Raw genomic sequence first — 16,912 nt, 5'->3', positions numbered from 1 at the left:
ATGCAGATAGATCGGCAAAGAAACAAAGTAGCCAAGGCACATGACGTGCCTAGGAAGTCATATGTTCCGGACCCAAGTGATTATCCGGATACAGAGGACAACCCACCGGGCAGCGACGATTTCTATCGAGGTGAGGGGCCCCTCCGCATCCGAGTCTATCGAGGGGAGGGGCCCCTACGGAACTTTGCGTCTGGAAGTCCGGCGTCGGCGTCCGGCCGCGCCCGGACTCGCATCCGGCGCTGGAACTAGGGCAGTTGGGTGGGCCCTTAGAGGCTCACTCAATTCACCATTTATGCCAATCACTATCTTGTTTGACTAGAAAGCTACTTTACAACGAATGACGTATACGTATATCTCAAAAGACACTGCGGATACGGTCGTCGATTCGCTGACACTCGGGTAGCTCATCGTGATTGGGTTGGATTCTCGCGCCGTCGGAAAACGAAGACCGGGCGCTCATATACGTAGCCTTTTTTAATACCCGAGACGGCGTCGATTCGATGACACCCCGAGAGACCCCCGAAGCAGAGGGCAACCTATTGCTGGGAGCGCCCACGGCCGGTTTGGATCGTGCCGTCGGAGAACGAAGACTAGGCGCCCATATACGTATTTTCTGTTCTTTACTGTTGTTGGTATGTTCCGTGGCGCTTCTCCTAAACGGAGGGGAAGGCTCACTGAGTTTCATCTCGTTGCACGCTCGTGCACACGGTAGCACCGCCACCTTACCAGCAGGTTCAATTCCAAACTTGGAATCTGCGATTGTGGACTCATCGTCCCCACTCTCATACTCGTAAACTGCCAGAGTCAGGAAGTACGAGCCCGGCTGTGCCACCTCAGTTGCCTGCCTCATACAGGTACGGGGAAACTTTCGACTTCATCGGAGGCGATGAGGGCGACGACATCCCTCCATTCACAGGAAAGACGAAAACTGGTAGCCACAGGTCACGAACGCGCGCACCATCACAAATAGGCGACGGTGGTGAGTTGGAAGCGATGATGCTATCTTACTCGTATGACTACTCCTATGAGCACGCAGACACAGCACTTGTTGAGGTAGCTCTCGTGGAATCATCTCTTGTACTGGAGAACGTCTCCATGGACAAGCTGGGTAACACAGAAACAGTATTGTTTGGGGAAACAGTTTCAGCCATGCTATCCCATTTCAATTTGTATTCAACTGAGTGCTACACGGTCATATCGACGATCAGCGGTCCGCGTGTCAAGATGACATTCACTGTGGAAATTGTCGTGCACCACGATAATGCAGACCCAGCGACAGATGACTGGCGCGGGATTCTCAGTGAGCAGGTCCAAGCAACCTTGACCAAAGCCCTTACCGCCGGTGAGTTTTCTGCGACATTTGCTGCTGCTGCTGAGGAGTCATCATCGACCTACTTCGCGGATTTTGGGACACGGGACTTGTACAATATCATTGATATTGATTCCTCAGCTGCTTCTATCGCTGCAAACACAAGGATTATCCGTTATTCTGGAAAGGAGCTCCTCGTACCAACGAGCCCACCGTCACCTTCATCCACCCTGGAGGTGGTTTCGACAGCGATGCGCTATGATGCCTCCTTGGACGTGCAAACCTCGGGTTACTCCACCGTCTCTGGGCCCTCGCTTTACCCGTGGGATTACATTGTTGAGCCACACAAGACGACAACCATCCGGTTTCGCGACGCATGTGATGGAGACGGACATCTCTTGGACAATACACGCACGCCAGTTTGGAGTGTCACCTTCCAAGGAACAGACACTCGACGTGTGAATCGAGGCGCAGGCGGCAATGCGAGTCCCGCACGTGCACAGCACCGTATGCTCAGTGATCTAGCCCCTGAAATTGCGCCACAGGTCCTGATATCACGGTCTGAGCGCGGCTGTGATGTCGACCTCAACTTTACACATGTCTCACAGATCTACGATCTCACCATCGAGCTGCCAAACTCCCGGCAAGTTGCCGTCGACACTCTTACTGACGTAGACACATACGTAGCTACTTTGATGTGTAAATACGTACGTCGGGAGATGCGAGCGGTGACATCCGATGACAAGAATCGCTACCTTGAGGCAATGCGCATTGTGTCCACAACGCCCCTCGACGAGGGCCGCCGCCGCTTTGGAAGCAAGTTTGCGAATCTGGAATATTTTGCAGTCAAACACATTCACACTGAGGAGTGTTCTCCGTTTCACGGAGGCCTCAGTTTCATCACATCCCATGCCGCTTTCACCTTGGAGCTCGAGCAGGCACTGCAGTCCGTGGACGCCAGAGTAACACAGCCATACTGGGATTACACTCTTGATGCAGCTTTACTTGGCACCGATTGGGATTCTGCCGCCGTCTTCTCCAATGACTGGTTCGGCTCAGCTCATCCAGGCGGTCCAGACAACACCGTGGCCTCGACTTTCTTCCAGGAAGTCCCTGTGCCCACTAATTTCTCAAGGCCAGTGCGAAATTCTTATGGCCGTGTTACCTCTACGATCAATAACGATCCTTCACATTTTGTCACGCGTGCTCATACATTCTGTGGCCTCCCTATCACGATGCCCCTCCCCGGTTGTCCCGAAATGATCGGATGTCTCAAAGCCGAGAATCTTCCAGATCTACACAAGTGTATGGAAGACGAGCTGCATGGCGACCTGCATGCCATCCTTGGTGGTTCCTGGGACTGCGCCTACGAAATAGCTGAAGTTGTGAGCCTCAGCGCAAATCATTCGGACCTGATGCTCACACAAGATCTCGCCAATACCTACGTATCCGAATACCAGAAGCTTCTCGGCGAGATTGGCTGCAAGGCTAAGCCTATCTGGAACAAAATGTGGAACAAAAAATTCATGAAGTGTCCTCTTTACTGTAGCGAAGACACTGCCTTTTCAAACTGCTCATGTTCCTGTCCAAGTCTTGATCATGTTGAGATCAGTGTCAATTAACTTTGTGGTCCCCTATAGAGCGAGTGTTAGAGACCGGCGTTGCAGGTTGCGAAGCTGTCGCCGGAAGAGAAATGGGGAATTCTCGAGGATGTAGGAGCGTCAGGCTACATCCACAAACTTTTTACAGAAGTAGAGACAAAGCAGCCAGGCACGACCAAATACTTTTGGGAGGTGACCATTGGCCATCAAGGGCTTGATCGTTTCCTTGGCTGGTACCTCAAATTTGCATGCCATGCGGGTAAGCTAGGGGCGATGGTCACCTACAGTGCAATATATTTTTGTGTAGTCGCATGCGTGTTGAGGTGTTCTCTGTGCGCATGCGTAGGCAACGGGCGCATCCGCAAATGATCCCCTCTTCTGGCCTCTCCATCCTATTTTTGACCGACTTTGGGCGTACATGCGCCTTTCAGATAAATTCGACGGTTTCAACCACACATGGGTTAATACCAACTCATGCTACGGGCACGACCATCACGACATTCTTCCGTTCTCGGATCTTTTCAACGAAGGCACAGGTCACTTTTATTCAAATCAAGAACTATATCAGGCGTTTGACCCAAGGAGCCCAGTCCTTCCCTACGTTTACGATACGTTCAATTCCGAGCATTTTTGGTGTTTATCTCGATCTATTTTTAGGTCCCCTTTGATTTCCCCGGCATTGTCATAGGTTTGTGTGGGACCACTGTGCCGGTAACGATGCCTCAGATACAGCCAAGAGTTAGTCATGCTGATTGCGGGACCCTGATAGTCTGCCGGCCGCATCCAGCTCCGACGTGCGCCTCCCTGCCCCATGCCCACGCCCTACATAGACTGCATAGCCAGGCTAGCTTCACGCTGGTAGTCTGACCGCCGCATCCAGCTGCATGTGTGGTTTTTGCAGGCCGATACGGTCCTTGTGGCACCGCGGTCTTCTATCTCTGTGGTGCACAAGACCTAAACGAGGGGGGTCATTGAAACCGGGCGCTCTCCGGGCTCCGCTCCGGATCCGCTGGCGCCTAGTTTTGGCCGCCGAGTCCCCCAAAACTCGCCCCGGGCGGAATGGGCCGCAGTGCCCTGCACTTCACGGTTTCCTCATCAGGCATCCGAGTCCCAGATTGCGAAGGTGTTACGCCTGACTTTAACTCTTCCTCTAAGGCCAGTCTTTCTAGCCGCTCGGCTTGTTGTGCTCGAGCTTGGCAGAGGAAAAGGCAGATCTGGCAAGACAAGACAGCGTTTCATACCTGGAGCGAATGCTCCTAGTCTTTACTACGACAGAGTAATGACTGCGGATAAGCAACGAAAAGCAGACCATAATGCATTCTCAAGAGACGGGCCTGTGGAGGAATTGCTATAGCTTAGTGGCTCGCTGCTCTCCTAGTTATTGGCTATTTCTTATGGATATTGTACCTTGGTATCTCCCTACTTTTCTTCTTCTCTTGTTGGTAACCTAGCTAGTTCCCTAGCGAATTCCCTTGACAGGCCGGGCAACTTGAAAAGAAACACTCAGGCTGGCAGCGACTACTATTCCTGTTGAGAGGGAGAGAGAGGGAGAGACAGAGTCAGAAGAGAACTAAAAGGCCCTCTAAGGCCTGGAAGTGCCCCACCTCCCACAACAAGAGGCACTGGTTCTGCTACTCGCGAGGAGCTTATAGCCGCCATCATGATACGCAAGCTCAAGGAGGCCTGGGCAGCCCCACTAGGCTGCCCCCCTGCCCCTGAGTTTACTATCGCGCTAGTACTTACTGGCTTTTACGCCATGCCGCTCCGAAAAGACCTGCGTTTGTCTCACAGCCGGGCTAGAGGCACGCTTCTGTTTCTTGGGGAAAGCATTCCGCACCATACCCTCCTCGAGTTAGTAGGTGCCAAGGGAGAAAAGCCTGACTAGGGTAAGTATTGTATTAATGTGAAGGTAGTAGGATAGTAGCCGAGTAGCGTACTGTACTGTAGTATAGTCATTGGGAAACAAAGAGAGGGAGAGATTTGCAGTAAGGCAAGTCTGCATTCTTTGCAATAACAGCGACGGTGACGTTAACCAAGGTAAATAACTTTCCGGGCTCTCTACAGCCACCGAGGAGTCCCCGGTCACTAGCTAACATGCACAAGAAAGAAGAAGGAGGATGCCATGTCCTCGTATATCAAGCTAATAAACAAGCCCGATATAACCACTGGACTCGAGTATACATTCAAGCGAGCCTCATGTGCACATTCAAGCGAAAATCAAACTATGGGCGGCTCACTGGGCGCACCCTTAGAGTGTGTTGTTCTCCTAGTTTGCGAAGCCATCAATTCTTGGAAGGTCATCGCAGCGTGTCTGGACCTTGCGGTCAGCTCAATGCACTTTATGGGGCTAAAACAATGCCGCCATGGCCTTTGTTACACGCGGAGTGCCTCTTGGTCTTTGTTTTGTAAGCTAGGATATAATGATGTCTCCAGGAGGCTGATGATCTATGACTTTACCCCAAATCGCCTCGAAGCCAGCTTCGAGATGTTTGAGTGTAGCCTTGCAGTCATATAATGGTGCGTATACTGGTCCTCTGCGAGCATGCTCGAGCTTTTGACGGAAGAGCCAGTACTTGTCAGCATCGAGAGCGAGAGAAACAGCGAGGTCCTCGTATTCATCAAGGGTTGAAGTAACAAGATCTGGACACCCGACCGCCGTGCACAAACTAGCTGAGGCGCGTGTGGCAATGGAGTTTCCGAGGAGGGTGATCACTGGTGTGCCAGTCCATAAAGCGTCCATTGTAGCATCAAAGGCATTACAAGCAGGAGTGTCTAGGAGAAGGTCAGCAAGGACACCACGAAGAATGTGTTCGCGTTTGGGAGCAGAGTCCATAAAGATCAGACGCTGTTCGTGAACTTGAAGATCACGTGCCGCCTTCTTCAAATGAACCACGGCGCTTTCTGGACTCTTTATCAACAAGAGTATGGAGTTTGGAACACGCTTGAGAATGCTCATCCATACCCCGTAAGCTATAGGGTCCACCTTGTTGAGTTGCCCAAAATACGCGAAAATAAATGCATCCTCAGGAAGACCGTACTTTGAACGGCCTGGCCGGGCGCCTGGATTCTCAAAAAGGTCATCATATTCCAGAGCGTGACAGTTAAGTATACATGAATTGGGTAGGATGAGCGCACACTCGTCGATATCGTGTGATGTCCCAGCTTTTCTCGCTGGCTCAAGGGGACCAAGAACAATGCGGTCCAGGACAAGATAATCAATATAATCTGCACCAAAAGTTCCAGGGAAACCAAGGATGAAGCCGACTTGAATGGGTGCGGGGCGTAATGCAAGAATTTCGTTGCGTGCATTTGCGGTGTGACCATCGAGGTGCGCGAGGATATGGACACCATCAGCATGAATCAGTCTTGCGGCGTCGCTAGAAGAGAACGAGCTGAGATCTTTGATGGAACCCTCGACACCATGCTCGAGGTTCGAACGCAATGAGCTTCCATCTGATGGAGTCAGCGAGTAGCAAGTAACGAAGAAGCGTGATCTGTCGTGATACTTCAGGAGAGGTCCTAGGAGATGACCGATTGCGTGATTACCAAAATTTGCGCTAAGGTAGCCAATGTGAAGACGGCTCTTCTCACGTCCACTGGTAGCTGAAGATGAAGCATGGTGATGGTGGTGGAAGTGACCGCATGTTGACAGCGCGAGATTGGCCCGTGCACGCGCGGCATACCGCCTTGCAATACGCTGTGCATCTCTTGGTGCAACTATTGTTGTCAACGAAAGAGCATCTAAGGGCTGGACACACGGCAGATGTCCATGGAATACCGGTGACATGCACGAAACTAAACGAAAGGAGCCAGAGTCTTCACAGCCTGGTTGTGCGTCATCCAACGTTGAGGTCATGCTTTTTCCGTTGTCAAGAAGAGAATCATCATAACCATCTGCCACTAATTGTGCCTCAAGGAGTGAGGCAAGACATTGAAGATGATGAGCGCGTGAGGTCCAGTCGCACACGAAGTCTTTTGCTTGCAATAATCCAGCGAAGGCGTCGGGAAAGTGTGGTCTGAGAGCAAGCGCTCGCTCGTAACACATAATTGCGTCTTCATAATTTCCTCCGTCACCATGAACCTACGCTGCAGGCATGACGGCACGTCGGTTGGCATAGCCTAAATAAGAAGCACTGAAGCACGACTGCTGCCAGCGCTGCGTGAGCTTCTGCGAGACCAGGCGCAATCTTGAGAGCTGTTGTATAACATTTAATTGCGTCGTCTAACCTGAACCCAAGTGTAATCAGGCAGGGAAGTAGGAAGAACTGGCACAGTTGCAAGCTGGCAAAGTTCCCGATACGCATTGCCTAGATTCGTGTATGCTTCAGCAAAGTCAGGATCCAAGGCAATAGCCTGGTGGTAGTGGGCAAGAGCTTGATCAAGCTGGCCCTGTTCACGCAGGAGCGATCCAAGATTTGCATGAGCCGGTGCGAAATGGGGCATTAGTCGCGCAGCTGTGACATTGCAATGGATTGCCTCACGCACGAGGCCACGGTCTCGCATCGCATTGCCGAGGTTACTATATGCGTGTGGGTGGTCCGGTTTCAAGTGAAGAGCTGTGCGATAGCATGAAATTGCTTCGCGCATAAACGTTTCTCGTTGCATCTCAATGGTACTAGCATTGTCATGCATTCCCACCGAAGTCGCATCGACCAGGCCGCTGCTAAACTGGGGCGACATGGGAGGCTGGGCAAGACTACGGAGCGCATTACCAAGGTTGTTGTATGCATCTGGGAAATTGGGCTCGAGTTGTACTGCATGTCGCAAGGCACGGACCGCGCCTTTTGCATCATTGGATGCCAAAAGGCAGCTGCCAAGGTTGCCATGTGCAATCGCAAAGTCAGGCCTGAGTCTTATTGCGGTTTGATAGCACTGTCTTGCCTCGACGAAATTTCCCTGCTCCTGCATTGCGGAACCAAGGTTGCTGTACACGTCAGCAAAGGGTGGGCAGAGTCTTATGGCCTCGCGGTAGTACGCAATGGCAGTTGATAGTTGGCCCTCGTCCTTGAATATCCCTGCGAGATTCGACCAAGCGATGGCGAAACCAGGGTTTAGACGAATCGCCTCTAGGTAACACCTGCGTGCTGCTGCAAGTTTGCCTTGTGCCTTGAATAGATTCCCAAGATTACAGTGTGCATCGACTAGTCCAGGGTCTATGACGAGACCCATTTGGAAGGTTTCAATGGCATCATTAGTCTGTCCGAGATGCATGTGTGCCGATGCTAGATTATTATACGCATCGCCAAATCTTGGTTTGCACTTGATTGCTTTGAGATAAAACCTTTGTGCTCCTAGTAACAACCATTAGACACAGAGACGCTGGTTCCACTGCATCGCGCCCCGAACATCACCAAGTTCTTTGAGCGCGTTTGCCAGATTTGAGTAAGCCTCGGCCATCTGTGGCTCAATGCGGATTGCCTGTGTCAGCCAGCTAATTTATTTCAAGACCCAGACCTGCTGACGCACCTGTTGATTGTAGAAGATGGATTCCGAAAAGTTGCGAAGCTGAAAGTTGATTGCGCCCAAAAGAAGCAAATTGTCCACGCGCGCCTGTGCTGGTAGGTCAACAGATGTGCACATCTAAATAAGCGAGTACTTACAGCATCGATGGTGTATATCTCCTCAGCGATTCTAAGCGCTTCTGAATACATGCCACGGTCGTACTGCACATAAACCTCGTGGCGCAGATCGCGTACCAGGAGCTCCTCCCCATCGCAGGTCGCGTCACGCGCCGGCTTCATGAATGTAGCGGACAGAACTGATGCTTGACGTAGGATACAAACAGCACGGCGACAATCCGTCACGGTTGTTTCCGTCCACTTGGCCTTTCGTATCTCCCACTAGCCTGAGGCTAAAGGAAGGAAGCAAGGTAAACTCCTCCCTCGAAGGGCCCTCGAAGGGGGGGTGGGCTCCAATTGAGCTAAGTGGTTGTAGAGAATCTAAGTCCCGTACATCAAGCTGACGTTAAGGTACGGTCCGTAGAAGCAGGATGGGCACAGTGGGTGAGGGGGGAAGCTCAGTGTGCTACCTCGGGCAGCACTACCGCGCGAAATCACCACCAATCAACACGAACTTTGAAAAGCAGCAGAAAGTATCGCACAAGCACCACGGACCGGGGCGTGCCCGCAACAGCCCGCACGTGCAACTTGAACGCACAGCTGCAACGGCAGCTGCCAAAAGTTGTGCCAGAGCAAACCAGAAATAAATCGAATAGCTAGGATCGACATGGTCTCGCGTTAGAGTGGGGTTTGGTATTCATGTCGATCCTAAGGCCGAGTTTTTACATCGTCAAAAGTCAAGACCTGTGCAGTAGGTTAAAGTGCTAGGTTAGAATCCGTTTCTGTCAGCGCTCGGGCGCGTCTTCCGCTACGTCAACTCCCACGCCCAGCTCGGGCTCACCTACACCCGCTGCGCCGAGTTCGCACTCGACGGCTACATGGACGCCTCGCACGGACGCGAGATCCACCGCACGGCGTCCGGCGTCTGCCGCTCGCGCTCCGGCGGCTACATCTTCGCATGCGGCGCGTCCGTCTGCGCGTGGTCGTCGGTCCAGTACGCGACAGCGATCTCGACCTTCGAGGCCGAGCTGTACGCCCTGGTCGTGCTCGTCCGCGTGCTCCTGAGCATGCGCTCTCTCGCATCCTTCATGCTCAAGCGCAGCCTCCGGCCGTCGCACGTCTACTGCGACAACGAGTCGGCAATACTCTTCCTTCGCGGACGCGACCTTTCCGCCACGACGCACTCGACTCCGGCGAGCTCGTCCTCCATCACGTCCCATCGAAGTTCAACCCGGCGAACACTCTCACTGCCGCCGAGGACGAGGATCGCTTCCGGCGCTCGCTCGCAATGATCGCCGGGCTCCGCGTCAACGACAGGAACGAGCTCGTCGACCTTCCTCTCGCCTAGGCCTGGCGGCCCGCGACCTTACCGAGCCAACCTGGCCAACGGGCCGCTCCTCCCGCCCGCCTCCCTGCACGCCGCGGCGTGCACAACACTCCCGCGCCTGAGGCCGCGGGCGACCCCGCGGGGTCGCCCGCCGGAGCCCGCGCCTACTTCCTCCCTACGCCCGGAACAGCGACAACCCTGCGGGGTTCTACGCCGGTTCCCGCTCTTCGGCCTCAACACGGCGTGCCCGCAAGGCACGCCGCACCGCCGTTCCTCCCCGGCGCGGTGCCGTGGCACCCGCCCGCCTCCCTGCACGCTGCGGCGTGCACACTCTCATTCCCCGACCTGGCTTCGCAGTCCCCGCTCCGCCTTTCCGGCCGCGGCGGGGGAGCAGAGGAGCCAGGATACCCCTAGGATACCCGTAACGCAGTCTCACTCTGATCTGCCCCCCCCCCCGACGCGCGGTCGACGCACAGCCTCTACGGAGGACTAATGAATCCCGCTGCGCCGGGCCCAAAATAATGAACTAATAATCTACGCCGGCGTAGATTACGTTGATCGAAGCACTGCAGTGCACTGCCCGGCGAGCGCCGAACTACGCGGCGACGCTCATCTTCTTATCCGTGAGCGAGCCATGTCTACTACCGGTCCGGGGACAGGAGCCCCCCCGGATGGTATGCCGGAAGGCTCCATAGTTACGTCTCAGCGTCCATCGAGCTGTCCCACGTGGTACGCCCAGGATATTCACCTTCAAGAGAGACGCAAGATGATCACGAACATGTGAGTAACGCCATAATACATCATTGATTCTCACTCATAGAGCACGGCTTCTACAAGCGCGGAAGCCGAACGCGCCAGTTGAATGGATGCAAAAACTTCCACAGATGGCGAGACGCTTGGAAGAATCATTGTTCCGATCCGCACAGTCGTTTGTACGTCGTGTGTTCTTGGCTGCACTTAAGTTTTTCAAATTCAGGATGCGTATAAAGATACACAAACCTTAAAGAAGCGGCTCCAGGCCTTGGCAATAGCCATGGGCCTGCGTGCCCAGCAGCAAAAACAAAAAAGCGAAGAGAACAGCTCGAATAGTGCAGATGCTGGCACATCAGACGTTGGTAACCGAGGTGTGTATGTTCTGTCTTGGCGCAACCTCACGCTCTATTAGATGTAGCTATCGCATGCGCAAACAACGCAGGTGGAGGGGGGGATCCTGTGCTATCCACCTCATCACATATCACAGCTGGGGACATTTCGGCTAATGCTGCGCGGCGTCTTACGTCTAGCTCTACCTATTACTATGAGTAACCAATAGGCAAATACGACGAATCGCTTTGTCAGTCTGTCAGATATAAATCCACTTATGGGGCTCAATTCGACGGAGGGGAATAGTGGTATCGACACGAACACCACCACAAGTGATGCCGCATCTGTGAATGCTTCTTCGGGAGCACTAGCTGCTAGGAACTCATCAACGACAACACGCGAGCCTCCTCCCATACAGCGTCCGTATCATGCGGATCAGAGGCAGCAAGTCCTTCGCCAACAGCAACAGCGCTTGCTGCTGCTGCGACATGCATCAAAATGCCCCCACGAAAATGGAACGTGCCCCGTCACTCCACACTGCGCAGGAATGAAACGACTGTGGAAGCATATTGCTGAATGTAAAGATCAGCAGTGTCAAATGGCCCACTGCGTATCGTCAAGATATGTCCTTTCGCATTATCACCGCTGCAAAGATCCTCGGTGCGCAGTCTGTGGTCCAGTGCGTGAAGCGATTCAACGAAATCATGAGAAGGCGAAGCAACTAGCAATGGCTCAGTAACTTCCCGTGTCCGCTGACTTACTTGGGGTGGGAGGCAAGGCCTCTTAGGCACAATTCCGGCTCAAATGTTCACGAGCCACATGGTAACGCAAGAGATCTCTCGAAGGATGCGTCTTTGCATGACGGACGGAACACTTCTGGACCTTTGCGTGGACATTCTCAACGCAACATTGGCGGAGATCGAACGCGACAACGACCCAGTTCAGCAAAGCCGGCGAGAGGTGTACAAAGACATGGCGGACAAGGTTATGGGTCAACTGGTATGCAAGAAGCAAAGAAAACGCGCATTAGCGGAGCCTCAACTGGGAACGTTTCACGACACGCTGATCTTCCCAAAAGCCAAGATGTACCTCTTTCAACAGTACCAACACCAGCAGGGCGGATTGAAGAAGGAACAAGCCTTCTTAATTCCTTCACTCCATCGCAAATTCATGCGCATCTTCAATCCTTGAAAACTGGACTGCGGTTGACCGCAGCTAAGATACGTCAGAAATGTTCGCCTGTCTTGAAGAAGCTAACCGATCATGAGTGCTCATGGATATTCATGCAACCTGTCGATCCGGTCGAACTCAACTTGCCGGACTACTTCGATATAATCAAGAATCCAATGGATCTAGGGTCAATTAAAAAACGCATGGAAAATAACTGCTACAAGTCCATATCTGAATTTGGGTCTGACGTACGGCTCACGTTCGACAATGCAATCTCGTATAACGGAGATGGCTCGGATGTTTGCAAAGTTGCACGTGAAATGAAAGCTGTTTTTGAGAAGTTGTATCATGCCATGATCACAAGTATTGAAGCCGAGGAAGAGCATCGCAAGTCAAATGGCGATGTGTGCGTGCTCTGTGGTTGCGAAAAGTTGCTTTTTGAACCCACGGTCTACTACTGCAATGGCTCCTGCAATGGACAACGAATCCGGAGGAATTCGTATTATTACACTGGAGGGCGAAATCAGTATCACTGGTGTCAACAATGTTTTAATGAATTACGCGAAAAGGAACCACTCGAGTTTGCGGATTGCACCCTGTGGAAGAAAGAATTGCAGAAGAAGAAAAATGATGAGATGCACGAAGAGCCTTGGGTTGAATGCTCGCAATGCAACCGATGGGTGCACCAAATCTGCGCCTTATTCAATGGCCGCATGAACAAAGGAACCACTATCTATCACTGCCCATTTTGTTTTATGGCAAGACGCGGCGCCAAAGAGCCACATGCGAAGCCACTTGGCGCCAAAGAGATCCGCCACACCAAAATGTCACGTTTCCTCGAAGATCGAGTGATCAAGTCGCTAGATGATGCATATGCACTTAGGTCTTCAAATGGGGTCCCCCATTTGACAGCATCTGCTGTGTATGTGCGTCAGTTATCTAACATTGAGAAAGCGCATCAGGTGAAACCTAGAATACTTCAGCGTTATGCAGATCAGAAATATCCACGCGAGTTTCCAGTTCGATCAAAATGCATCCTCCTCTTTCAAGAAATGGATGGTGTTGATGTCATTCTATTTGGAATGTACTTGTACGAATATGGCCATAACTGCCCCCAACCAAATCAACGACGCGTCTATGTCAGCTATCTTGATTCAGTCTACTACTTTCGACCGCGGCAATACAGAACGCTTGTCTATCATGAGATGCTCATTGCTTATCTAGCCCACACGAAGGAGCGCGGTTTCCACACCGCGCATATTTGGGCATGCCCCCCCTGCAAGGGCGATGATTACATTTTCTTTTGTCACCCAGAGGACCAGAAAACTCCCAAGGATGATCGTCTTCGCTCATGGTACATAACCCTACTAGAAAAAGCGAAGGAAGAGGGTATTGTCACTCACATCACGAATCTCTGGGACGAACATTTCCAGGCAGACTACGATGTGAATCATATTCCTTATTTTGAGGGTGATTATTGGCCCGGTGAGGCTGAAAACGTGGTCAAGGCTCTTGAAGACGAGGCCAATGAGCGAAACGAATCTAAATCTCGTAAAGCAGGGAGTGCTACCAAATCAAAAGCAAAAATGAAAGGGCGAACGCAGCGCGGCCTTCGATCAGATGGCTCCATAGAGGAGGAAAATGGGCAGGATGCACTTGTCGCACGAATGGGCAAAATTCTAGAACCAATGAAAGACGCCTTCATCGTAGCATACTTGCAGCCACGTGACTTTGCTCATGTCATGGAAGGACGATATGAAAGAGAGCAGAAACGGTTGTTGGGCGATGATGTTCCAAAATCCAACGCGGGAAGTCCAGCCGGCCAAGTCCTTAATAGCGAGGTGTCTGCGGAGTGCTCATCACCACCATCAGATACAGTGGGAGCTCCAGTGATATCAACGAACATTGCCGAGCCCACGGTTCGATTGGATGTCACTCATCCCGTGTCAAATAATGAAGATAATCAGGCCCCGACTGAACCAACCGCTGACGTCAACGCAAAACCTAGCCACGGTAAAGCCTTCGACGAAACAGAAGATACCGACGAAATCATTGAATCTGAGTTTTATGATACGCGACAGCAATTTCTGAATCTGTGTCAAGGAAATCATTATCAATTCGATGATCTACGGCGGGCCAAACATACCTCAATGATGTCGCTATATCACATGCACAATCCAGATGTACCAAAATTTCTTGTAACGTGCTCAAATTGCAATGTTGACATAAATTCTGGCTACTGCTATACCTCAGAAAAAGATACTGAGTTTCATCTTTGTCAGGTGTGCTTAGCGTTTACGTTACATCATATCATCCTCTATTTGTCAGGACTGCTATCAAAAGATGCACAAGGTTTTCGCTGACAAATTTCCTTTTCGAAGGTCTGTTGTTGGAAGTGATTCCCAGGCCCAGCTCACCGAAGAGCAACGTCGTGACCGCCATCGCTCCATACAATTGCATATGCAGCTACTTCAGCACGCTTCTGGCTGCCGAAACCAACAATGCCCTTCAGCGAACTGCAACAAAATGAAGGTGCACTTTAATCGCCTATCTGAGTTCAATAATAAATTCATTCCACACACAGAATCTGTTGAAGCACGGAGCGACTTGCGTGACACGTGTACAGGGCGGCTGCGCTATTTGCCGCCGTATTTGGGCACTGTTGCAGATTCATGCGCGTCAATGTCGCCGTGATGCGTGTATGGTACCTAAGTGCAGGCAGCTCAAGGAACAGTTGAGGGCTCTTGCCCAACAACAAGCCCAAATGGATGAACGTCGCCGAGCAGCAATGAACGCTGCTTATCGCAGGTGTGTATATACAGTATATAGCTAAGCTGAAAATTGACCCTGGCCACACAGGGAGGGCTCCAAAGCGGCCGTATAACTGCAGCCGTCTTGCGGAGGTCGCTCGGGCCCTCATGAAGTAGAATGAAATGTCGTACTAGCATAATTGTGAAAGAAGTCAAGCTAACAATGGCCAGTGCAGCGATGCGATGCCCCAGCGATGCGATGCGATTCACTCTCTAGAACGTGGATTCGCCCCTGGGTGTCCGCCATCCTGGACGTAGTGCCTTTGTTGGCTGAGGAACATCTGCATCACAGTAGTTAGGGCTCAGCCTCCGACAGACGCCGGGGGTCGCCCAACGCACTACAATAGCCACGTTGGCCGCGATGGCACGCATACCACACGAGCACCCGGAGCGAGCCCTAGTCGACTAACCCTCGGAGTTTTGCTCATAGCGGCTTCGGCAGGGCCGTTCGCCGGGTGGTTTCTCGGCCGCAGCGTCCACCGGGTATTGCTCGTCGCCCGCGGCATTCCGTCGCACTCTAGTTGGCTTGGGGCCCGCCCGGCCCCCCGGCGCCTGAATAAGGCCCCCAGCCGCCGACCTCTAGAGGTCCAAAAGCACGCGTAAAAACGCGTAAAAACGCCACAAAAAACGCGGTCCAGGAACCCGCGTAATTTACGTGAGGCACGTGGTACAATTTTCTTTTTACTCAAATTTTTTTCTAGTCTAAATCGACGCCGTTTGCATCTCCTCGGACCCCCGGCGGGAAAAATAAAATAAGACAAAAAAACAGCTCCGCGTAAAAAAACGCGCAAAAAAAGAGTAAAGACGCGTAAAAAACGCCGTGGCGACGGCTTACGTAAAAAACGCCGTCACGTAATTTGGGACCTAGCCGCCGACCCGGGCCCCAAATTGCCCGGGACGATCCGGGACGTCGTGGGTTCCCTGGGGTCCCGTCCGGCGCAGGGGGGGGGGGGGGGTTCTGGGTGAGTTTCTGCCGCCGCCGGCGGCCGCGGGGCCGCGTGGCCTACTAGAACAAGCTTGTGAGTGACCTCGAGCTCCGGGGTACGGGGTGGTAAACTTTGATTAAATCCTACTCGGGCGTACTCAGGGGGACCTCGGGTGACTTCCCCTAGGTCCCGGGCGAGTTCCTGGCACGTATTTTCTGGGCCGGTCGGTCGGTCGGTCGGTCGTCGTCGTCGTCGTCGCCGCCGCCGCCGCCGCCGCCGCCGTCGTCGTCGTCGTCGCGCGCGCGGGGGAGTTTCGAACCTAATTCAGTCGCAGGGCGACCGTAGAGAGGTGATGAGCTGTCCCATGCCAGGCATCACGGTATATGAACCCGGGGATGCAAAAATCGAGTGGGGGCGCGCCCCGCAGTCGCAGTGATCGACAGTCTCGCCGCAGAAGGCCGCCAGCAGGAATTTTTGCGCTCCCGAACCCCGTCGTCGCTGTCCGGCGCAGCACGCGCGCTTTTTGTGCACCACCTAGCGCAAAAACGGCGCGGCGCTGGCGCATCACATCATCTCAGCGTTATCCGTCGGTCGAAACGATGCAGTTTTGTACGATTTCGATGAAGTTTCCGATTACTACTTGAATAAATTAACCCAAGCGTTTGCTTTTATAACGAGCCGGGGTCCTCACACTTAATTCACCGGCCGCGCTGAGCTTACGGCGTCCGCCGTCGGAAGCGGTTCCTGTTGAAAGTAAGCAAAATCGCACCGATGGCGGCGCGCGGTGGAAAATTCCAGAGTGCTGGCGGGACGAAAGCCATGAATCTCACAGAAAAATGTTCGCACTTAATTCGAGGGCCTGTCCCACGCGATCAAACGCGTCGGTTTCTGAGGGGTGGGAACAACGCGGGTCAAAGTGTTCTATTCACCCCCCCCATGCTCAGGTCGACCCGGCTCTAGTTCCAGTCTACGGCCCCGGGTGCCCGGAGTTTCTAGCCACGATGCGAGACACAGTTACCGCGCCCAGTCTGTGAAGTTCACTTTTGGACGGCCTGAGTAATCAAGCATACGGAGAATACCCTAGCGAGTATTTGCCGCGACCAGGCTATGTGCGCGCGCCTACGATCC

At 52.8% G+C, this 16,912-nt stretch overlaps 3 protein-coding genes across 3 annotated transcripts; 2 read left to right on the top strand and 1 right to left on the bottom strand.

Moving 5' to 3' along the window:
• On the top strand, positions 1-4,955 carry AURANDRAFT_66629 (hypothetical protein; the record flags this gene model as incomplete). The annotated part of the gene is made up of 8 exons (XM_009041862.1): positions 1-188; positions 855-2,922; positions 2,977-3,242; positions 3,479-3,545; positions 3,568-3,591; positions 4,010-4,186; positions 4,770-4,796; positions 4,863-4,955. The coding sequence occupies 8 exons, from the start codon at positions 1-3 to the stop codon at positions 4,953-4,955; spliced, it is 2,910 nt and encodes a 969-aa protein (XP_009040110.1).
• On the bottom strand, positions 4,793-8,490 carry OGT5 (hypothetical protein; the record flags this gene model as incomplete). Its single annotated transcript, XM_009041836.1, has 8 exons — positions 4,793-6,596; positions 6,642-6,705; positions 6,802-6,991; positions 7,056-7,137; positions 7,211-7,505; positions 7,608-8,191; positions 8,240-8,328; positions 8,377-8,490. 8 exons carry the CDS (start codon positions 8,488-8,490, stop codon positions 5,321-5,323), a joined length of 2,694 nt encoding a protein of 897 aa, XP_009040084.1.
• A 3,665-nt stretch (positions 8,491-12,155) lies between these two features.
• Positions 12,156-15,286, top strand: AURANDRAFT_38626 (hypothetical protein; the record flags this gene model as incomplete). The annotated part of the gene is made up of 4 exons (XM_009041863.1): positions 12,156-14,330; positions 14,377-14,580; positions 14,633-14,856; positions 14,908-15,286. 4 exons carry the CDS (start codon positions 12,162-12,164, stop codon positions 14,930-14,932), a joined length of 2,622 nt encoding a protein of 873 aa, XP_009040111.1.
• Between the last annotated feature and the right edge of the window lie 1,626 nt (positions 15,287-16,912).

The sequence above is a fragment of the Aureococcus anophagefferens genome, assembly GCF_000186865.1.
Source record: "Aureococcus anophagefferens unplaced genomic scaffold AURANscaffold_24, whole genome shotgun sequence".
Lineage (NCBI taxonomy): Eukaryota > Pelagophyceae > Pelagomonadales > Pelagomonadaceae > Aureococcus > Aureococcus anophagefferens.
The sequence above is the reverse complement of the archived record's forward strand: the minus strand, read 5'-3'. Positions and strand labels throughout refer to the sequence as shown.